The sequence below is a fragment of the Salvelinus namaycush genome, chromosome 26, assembly GCF_016432855.1.
Source record: "Salvelinus namaycush isolate Seneca chromosome 26, SaNama_1.0, whole genome shotgun sequence".
NCBI lineage: Eukaryota > Metazoa > Chordata > Actinopteri > Salmoniformes > Salmonidae > Salvelinus > Salvelinus namaycush.
In genome coordinates, this window is record NC_052332.1 from 26,347,816 (window position 1) to 26,357,092 (window position 9,277).

General features: G+C 43.5%; 1 protein-coding gene across 2 annotated transcripts; it reads right to left on the reverse strand.

The window, feature by feature from the left end:
• Positions 1–417: 417 nt before the first annotated feature.
• Positions 418–8,560, reverse strand: LOC120021474 (germ cell-less protein-like 1). Of its 2 annotated transcripts, none has more exons than XM_038965249.1 (15): positions 8,268–8,560; positions 7,650–7,839; positions 4,031–4,154; positions 3,789–3,885; positions 3,549–3,646; positions 3,274–3,386; positions 3,102–3,167; positions 2,895–2,979; positions 2,683–2,773; positions 2,413–2,553; positions 2,245–2,314; positions 2,058–2,133; positions 1,809–1,954; positions 1,574–1,602; positions 418–817 (listed from the first exon to the last, which is right to left on the reverse strand). In XM_038965249.1, exons 2-15 carry the CDS (start codon positions 7,823–7,825, stop codon positions 756–758), a joined length of 1,374 nt encoding a protein of 457 aa, XP_038821177.1. In that variant the 5' UTR covers positions 7,826–7,839; positions 8,268–8,560; the 3' UTR covers positions 418–755. The 2 variants fall into 2 exon arrangements, with proteins under 2 accessions (XP_038821177.1, XP_038821176.1); XM_038965248.1 differs by having other exon boundaries at positions 1,515–1,602.
• Between the last annotated feature and the right edge of the window lie 717 nt (positions 8,561–9,277).

The window sequence follows — 9,277 nt, forward strand, 5'->3', positions numbered from 1 at the left end:
CATCTTTCCCCCCTTTGCAAGTTTGTTAAGTGGGAAATACGTAGGAGGGCTATCCGTACCAAGTTTTAAAATGTATTTCCACTAGCAAAAACAGCACCATTTTCAGCCGTGGGTATTTTAAATTCAAACCTAATTTGGACACTACTATAGTGGCCGACTTACTCTTAATTAATTAGCAATACTGTAATTATAGGATAGTAATGGATGTACAGAAATAGTAACAGATAATTTCCTGTGAGAGACATGAGAAGGTCACACACTGCTGATAACACCACAGCCCACTGGTGTGGAATATTTATTGGCAGGTTACGTTTTTTTCTCCTTCACTTTTTCTTTAAAAAAAAGTTAAATAAATAATACAAAAAATGACATGTTAAAGGAATAAAAAAAAAAAAAATGAATGTTATAAAAAAAAATATGAATATGTTATAAAAAGATGAAGAATTAAAAATATATTTTTTAAACTAACAACGTATCCCAAAACACACTAGACTGAGCTATAGAGCATACAGATGCCAGGGTTGTGTTTGGGGGGTAGAAGCTGTGGGCCACAGCTTGAGGCTAGGATGTCAGAGAGGGTCCATGGAAGATGCGGGTGTGGGGCAAGGATAGGATTATTAGCCTATATTATAAAGGGGAGTGGTAAGGGAACTGGGCTGAGGGTGTGGAGCTGGCATCAGGATACACTGCGGGCGCTGCTCTCTGGTTCAGGGGAATCAGGACAGCGGTCCATATGAGGAGATGTGTACTGGAAGTTACAGCACACGTAGAGGGGGAAGGACAACAGCCGACTGTCCAGGTTCATCCCCACATACTCCTGGTAGGAAGAAAATAAAAAGAGAGAATAAGAAATAGGGGGAGCACAGGGGGAGTACAGCAATAGTTATATGGTCCAATTCAGGCAATACTTATATAGTGATGTGTTCATTTCAAGAGGGGAGGAAAGTTTCAGAACATGTGGATTACGTGTGGTCTGACTGACCAATAGACATTAAAACCAGTAGATAGTGATAGCACTGACGTCATTCCACGGTTTCCTATGGAAAACTCCTGATGGCGTAATGAAGCCGGAAGTATTCGAAACGCGCCATATTGCTGAATGGGGCTGAATGGCACCCCCCCAAAAAATACAATTGCTAAGGATCATGGTGAAAATGGCCGTAACTAGCAAAGGATCATGGTCGATGTGGTAGTTTTCATCATGCCTGAGAGTCAACCTTAATGTCTATGGAGCCCACTACATTTGTCAGCACGACAAATGTAGTAGTCAATGGATTACCATTTAATTAAATATCTCGATTTGCAGCAAACTTTAAAAGAATTCACAGTGGGGATTGAACTTGATCATAATAAACCAATTTTAGAGCCCAAAATGACAGTTCTGGTGATCGTAATTTACAAAAGCTTTCTTAAGCAGACCAGGGCTTTTGGCACCGCTGAGTTGCTACGCAGTAGCCGACCAGCAGAGCTTGTGACTTCACGCTCCAGACCGGATACTGTGGGCCTGGACTGACCTGGTCTTTCTCCAGGGTGAGTAGCTGGTAACCAGTGGATCGACTACACACCAGCTTACCACTGTTATCAAAGGAGGCCAGGCGTAACCTGAACAGAGAGAGGGAGAAACATTGAGTGAGATGTGAGGGGCTAGTCAGGCCTGGTAGAACACAGGTAAATGAAATGGCAGTTATACAGAACATAATTATATCATTACTACTCCACACACAATGCAATGCCAACATTTGAAATCTGTAGCTATGTGTGTTGTGCTGACCACAGCCTAGGTCGTGTCAGCAGATTGGAACACTAACCGGTATGCTAGATGCCTCCGAGGCTGCATACTCACAGCTCCCCCACATGGCTGGCTCAGTGTATTCCTCTTGAACACTATGAAGCGGTTGGTGAAGGTCACCAGCAGGTCAAAGCCAAAGTTGAAGCCTGTCCAACGCCAACAGTACTGAGAATATAAAGTTAAAACATTCTCTTTTGTGATGTTTTGTTTGAAGTTCTTATAGTGTGATTGATGTCCTTATTACACAGAGACTAATAGTCTGACTCACATCACCATCTTTGGTCAGTTTCCTGCCACATCGCATACTACTTGACTCAAACTCCTCCTTGTTGGCATCCTGTGGGCTACAGAAACACGCCTTACTATACACGCGGAAATATATTTTCAGTCACTGAAAATCACAGAATGAATGTTGTCATGGAGTGATGTTGCTGGTTTGGAGCTCCAGTTCTCACCCATTGTCATTGTCGTGCTCCGTCCGTAGCATGGCAAACCACTGGCTCTTGTACACGGAGGTCAGCCAATCTGGTATGAGGAGTTTTACAGAGGAAATAAAAAATGACTACTAAAACTGTCACAAGTGAATGTGAAACATAAATCACTATCCAAATCTTCACCCTTACCGGGTGGGAGAATATTGTCTCTCTCCAGGATGTGTGCGGAAGCCAAGTCATTGATGATGTACTGAAGGCGCACATGTCTGAAGACAGGAGTAAAGGGGGCGCCGTCCTCTGCTTTTAAGAAGGGCTCCTCCTCTCCCATCTCTGCAACAGCATGCACATAAGAGCCATTAGAAAAGACTGGTCAGTCAGTGTCTGTGTGTATATTCTACAGCCCTGTGTTCAGATAGGTGTGTAGCTAGCTGTGGACATGCCCTGTGGAACAGAATGTACCAGTCCTGCGTTTGCAAAGCCAGGCGTCGGCATCAGCCAGCAGCTGCTTGATGGGACCGTCCCAGGATGGATTGAGCTGCAGGAACATCCACTGAGGAGAGAGAGTTACAAAGAGAGGGTATGAATGAGAGAGAAGGGATGGGGAAGGGGGAGATAAATCAACGGTCTACAAAAACAGCCTTTAGAAACAGTCCCAAAGGCTACAGTAGTACCTTTTTCAGAGCGGTGTAGACGTCCATCTCCACCTGCATGACGAATAGGTCAGACGACTGGATCAGCAGTTCGATCACATCCACTCTGCAAATACAGCACAGAAACACACACTTATCACTGACACCAACACTGACCACACAACACGTAGACTATTATGAGTATGTATAAGTCCTATGGAAAAATAGGAAAACATTGAAGATACACACCCCAGCTCCTTCATGAGGTCAACATTCTGATGGGTCATGAGGTTATTGAGGAGCCATTCCAGACACCTGCAGGAGACACACAAGCATATGCATGTAGAGTGTTAAGAACAAGATCAACTGTATTATTCGATTAACTAATATTACTCAATAGGAATGTAATGATGGGGCTTACTTCTTCATGACAGAGTCAAGGCCATAGATGCTGGCAAATGAGTAGTAGACACACACAGTCTTGACACCAACGTTCTCCTTCATGGTCTCACCACACTGCTGGATCAGACCATCCTGCAAAGACACACAGGGCATGGCATATTATGGCCTTTGATCATCTATTCTCGTTCAGTAAATTACATTCCAGCAAGTTCAACTTCCAACTCACACATATCACCATCATCTCAACATTCCATGTAAAGATCCTGTAGTGTGATATGATGATAATCTACTGACCAGTTGGAGCATACAAGCTGCTGCTAGGATACTGACGACCCTGCTGGGCTTGATCAGAACATCATCCCGGTACAGAGATCCAAACACTACCTGCAGAGCTACACACACACACACACACACACACACACACACACGGAGAAAATCAAGATAAATGTGTATAGTAACTGCAAAAAAGGAGTTCAGTGACATAAACAAAGCAATTTGTAGTGTTTTATTCCTGGCAGTGACTGAAGTCCTCACCCTCTGTGTCAATGTTCTGGTCTGGGATCTCTAACGGAATGACCATCATGTTGGACTCCTTCCAGGAGCCACTAAACATACTGGAGAAATAACCTGACTACATAAATAAGAACATCATGGGGGAAGGGGATGAGTCACAGGCATTGTAGATCATTTTTATTTAACCTTTATTTAACTAGGCAAGTCAGTTAATAACAGATTCTTATTTACAATGACGGCCTAATAAAGTGTGTAGCACTAACCTGGCACAGGTACACTTTGTGCAGGTTCCACTCCTGCCCCAGGGCACAGATGCGGATGTCACTATTCTCCCCGTTCAGGAACAAGGTCTGATAGATGTACTTAGATGTGCTTTTCAGCTTCTTCCTGTTACAGTTCCAAAACAAACCAGAACAACGCAGGCCAAGGTTAGAAACAGGCTGGCCATATGAAAGACATGAAAGATATGTGAATTAGAGGTCGACCGATTATGATTTTTCAACGCCGATACCGATTATTGGAGGACCAAAAAAGCCGATACCGATTAATCGGACGATTTTTTACATTTATTTGTAATAATGACAATTACAACAATACTGAATGAACACTTATTTGAACTTAATATAATACATCAATAAAATCTATTTAGCCTCAAATAAATAATGAAACATGTTCAATTTGGTTTAAATAATGCAAAAACAAAGTGTTGGAGAAGAAAGTAAAAGTGCAATATGTGCCATGTAAAAAAGCTAACGTTTAAGTTCCTTGCTCAGAACATGAGAACATATGAAAGCTGGTGGTTCCTTTTAACATGAGTCTTCAATATTCCCAGGTAAGAAGTTTTAGGTTGTAGTTATTATAGGAATTATAGGACTATTTCTCTCTATACGATTTGTATTTCATATACCTTTGACTATTGGATGTTCTTATAGGCACTTTAGTATTGCCAGTGTAACAGTATAGCTTCCGTCCCTCTCCTCGCCCCTACCTGGGCTCGAACCAGGAACACATCGACAACAGCCACCCTCGAAGCAGCGTTACCCATGCAGAGCAAGGGGAACAACTACTCCAAGTCTCAGAGCGAGTGACGTTTGAAACGCTATTAGCGCGCACCCCGCTAACTAGCTAGCCATTTCACATCGGTTACACCAGCCTAATCTCGGGAGTTGATAGGCTTGAAGTCATAAACAGCGCAATGCTTGAAGCATTGCGAAGAGCTGCTGGCAAAACGCACGAAAGTGCTGTTTGAATGAATGCTTACGAGCCTGCTGGTGCCTACCATCGCTCAGTCAGACTGCTCTATCAAATCATAGACTTAATTATAACATAATAACACACAGAAATACGAGCCTTAGGTCATTAATATGGTAGAATCCGGAAACTATCATCTCGAAAACAAAACGTTTATTCTTTCAGTGAAATACGGAACCGTTCCGTATTTTATCTAACGGGTGGCATCCATAAGTGTAAATATTCCTGTTACATTGCACAACCTTCAATGTTATGTCATAATTACGTAAAATTCTGGCAAATTAGTTCGCAATGAGCCAGGCGGCCCAAACTGTTGCATATACACTGACTCTGCGTGCAATGAACGCAAGAGAAGTGACACAATTTCACCTGGTTAATATTGCCTGCTAACCTGGATTTCTTTTAGCTAAATATGCAGGTTTAAAAATACACTGCTCAAAAAAATAAAGGGAACACTTAAACAACACAATGTAACTCCAAGTCAATCACACTTCTGTGAAATCAAACTGTCCACTTAGGAAGCAACACTGATTGACAATAAATTTCACATGCTGTTGTGCAAATGGAATAGACAAAAGGTGGAAATTATAGGCAATTAGCAAGACACCCCCAAAAAAGGAGTGATTCTGCAGGTGGTGACCACAGACCACTTCTCAGTTCCTATGCTTCCTGGCTGATGTTTTGGTCACTTTTGAATGCTGGCGGTGCTCTCACTCTAGTGGTAGCATGAGACGGAGTCTACAACCCACACAAGTGGCTCAGGTAGTGCAGTTCATCCAGGATGGCACATCAATGCGAGCTGTGGCAAAAAGGTTTGCTGTGTCTGTCAGCGTAGTGTCCAGAGCATGGAGGCGCTACCAGGAGACAGGCCAGTACATCAGGAGACGTGGAGGAGGCCGTAGGAGGGCAACAACCCAGCAGCAGGACCGCTACCTCCGCCTTTGTGCAAGGAGGTGCACTGCCAGCGCCCTGCAAAATGACCTCCAGCAGGCCACAAATGTGCATGTGTCTGCTCAAACGGTCAGAAACAGACTCCATGAGGGTGGTATGAGGGCCCGACGTCCACAGGTGGGGGTTGTGCTTACAGCCCAACACCGTGCAGGACGTTTGGCATTTGCCAGAGAACACCAAGATTGGCAAATTCGCCACTGGCGCCCTGTGCTCTTCACAGATGAAAGCAGGTTCACACTGAGCACATGAGCACATGTGACAGACGTGACAGAGTCTGGAGACGCCGTGGAGAACGTTCTGCTGGCTGCAACATCCTCCAGCATGACCGGTTTGGCGATGGGTCAGTCATGGTGTGGGGTGGCATTTCTTTGTGGGGCCGCACAGCCCTCCATGTGCTCGCCAGAGGTAGCCTGACTGCCATTAGGTACCGAGATGAGATCCTCAGACCCCTTGTGAGACCATATGCTGACACATGCACATTTGTGGCCTGCTGGAGGTCATTTTGCAGGGCGCTGGCAGTGCACCTCCTTGCACAAAGGCGGAGGTAGCGGTCCTGCTGCTGGGTTGTTGCCCTCCTACGGCCTCCTCCACGTCTCCTGATGTACTGGCCTGTCTCCTGGTAGCGCCTCCATGCTCTGGACACTACGCTGACAGACACAGCAAACCTTTTTGCCACAGCTCGCATTGATGTGCCATCCTGGATGAACTGCACTACCTGAGCCACTTGTGTGGGTTGTAGACTCCGTCTCATGCTACCACTAGAGTGAGAGCACCGCCAGCATTCAAAAGTGACCAAAACATCAGCCAGGAAGCATAGGAACCGAGAAGTGGTCTGTGGTCACCACCTGCAGAATCACTCCTTTTTTGGGGGTGTCTTGCTAATTGCCTATAATTTCCACCTTTTGTCTATTCCATTTGCACAACAGCATGTGAAATTTATTGTCAATCAGTGTTGCTTCCTAAGTGGACAGTTTGATTTCACAGAAGTGTGATTGACTTGGAGTTACATTGTGTTGTTTAAGTGTTCCCTTTATTTTTTTGAGCAGTGTATATACTTCTGTGTATTGATTTTAAGAAAGGCATTGATGTTTATGGTTAGGTACACGTTGGAGCAACGTGTAGCATCGATTATATGCAACGCAGGACACGCTAGATAAACTAGTAATATCATCAACCATGTGTAGTTATAACTAGTGATTATGATTGATTGATTGATTGATTGATTGTTTTTTATAAGATAAGTTTAATGCTAGCTAGCAACTTACCTTGGCTTCTTACTGCATTCGCGTAACAGGCGGGCTCCTCGTGAGGCAGGTGGTTAGAGCGTTGGACTAGTTAACCGTAAGGTTGCAAGATTGAATCACTGAGCCGACAAGGTAAAAATCTGTCGTTCTGCCCCAGAACAAGGCAGTTAACCCACCGTTCCTAGGCCGTCATTGAAAATAAGAATGTGTTCTTAACTGACTTGCCTAGTTAAATAAAGGCGTAAAAATGACCGATTTCCGATTGTTATGAAAACGGCCCTAATTAATCGGCCATTCCGATTAATCGGTCGACCTCTAATGTGAATACCTCACCTGTTCTGTAAGTGTGTTTGTCTCTTACTCCGGCCTGCTGTGTCTGTCTGTTGGTTTATGAAATTGTGTGTATTTCCAGTGTGATGTGTGTGACTCTTCTCACCTCTGTGGTGTGTCCAATAAGGCATCTTCCTCATCGGGCTCACTGTCGCAGTCGCAGTGTGCAGTCCGTTTCCTCTTTCTGCAATCACATCCATGCTTGCCACTGGCACATGTAGTCTCAACTGCTTCCTCAGGATCCTGGGACGAGGCCTGTAACCGGCTGCCCTGGGTGCCCATCTCTCCCCTGCACACTACACACAAAACAAAATCATCTGCAACATGAAATGAATGGATCTATTGTAATTTATATTAACTTCATTATGCAGGGGTATACAATAGCAGGTCACTTTTGTTGTTGAGTAACCATTTCTGCAAGTTATTATTTAGGTTCAGACCTGGAACACTCTCGCGTAACAGTTGTTCCTACATGTCAAAAGCATGAATTCTGAACACACGTCCTGTGCTCAGGTCTGACAACAATAACCTAACAACCTCAGGCACTGTGCTCAGCTAACCTATCATTACATTGTTGTGGTTGCAACAGTTGCTGTGGTAGATAGCTAGAAAGCTACCTAAACTAGCCAGCCACCCACACAACAACTAGTAGCAACCCATAGCCTGTGACCGGGTAGATAATGATTGCAATAGCTTGCTAATGTATTATATTACAGAAACGTACCTGATGTATCTACAACGCAGGTGCCCGTTCAAAACTCACGGCGAAATCAGCACACAAAAAAACCGAGTGACATAGTTTAGGGCTAGGCTAGAGTAATGAATAGGATTATGTGTTTTCACATGCAAAAGTGATTGCTTTATATAAAAACGCTATATCTGCCTTTCCAATGAAAACTAGTTTGAAAAATTCAAACGTATATTTTATGTTAAAGAGATGTTTTTGAACGATGCACTATGCTGCCTTGTTGACAATATGACCGAGCGGGGCAGATTACTGTTCGATTTGAGAAGGGCGCTCCTCCCTCACCGTTGTTGCCCGTTCACTGTCCATCGTTGCGGACAAAAACCGGGGCACGGAGTCGTCACTAGTTAACACAGCCACAAAGTCATATTAACCCCGCCTATTTCTACAATTTATGTTGTTAAAATCTTATTTTAAACCTAACCACACTGCTAATGTATCTTAAATTAAGACTAAAAGCACATTTTGTTTTCATACAATTTTTACGATATAGCCCATTTTGACATTGTGGCTGTGCTATATAGTGGAAACCGGTGCACCTCGGCTCAGGTTAAAATAACTTCCTCCTTAATTCAGGAGGTAAATATGTTTTTCCTAACTAAAGATCCTTGGGACGTCCCTACCCTAAACCTTAACCTTAAACCAACCTAAGGTCGATGTCCGCGCCCCCGCGGAAATTGAAATAACAAAATATAAATTTAAAATAGAGATCTGTTTTTTTGCATTGGTTGTGTCAATCCACCGCATCGCTGGACATTTTGAAAGATTTTTTCTTAACTGACTTGCCTAGTTAAATAAAATAAAATACAAATCGGAATATGTTGCACTTCAGCATTGCCAGGAGTGTGCAAAGCTGTCATCAAGGCAAAGGGTGGCTACTTTGAAGAATCTCAAATATAAAACACTTTTTTGATTACTACATGATTCCATATGTGTTATTTAATAGTGAAGACATCAAAACTATTATTCTACAATGTAGAAAATAGTAA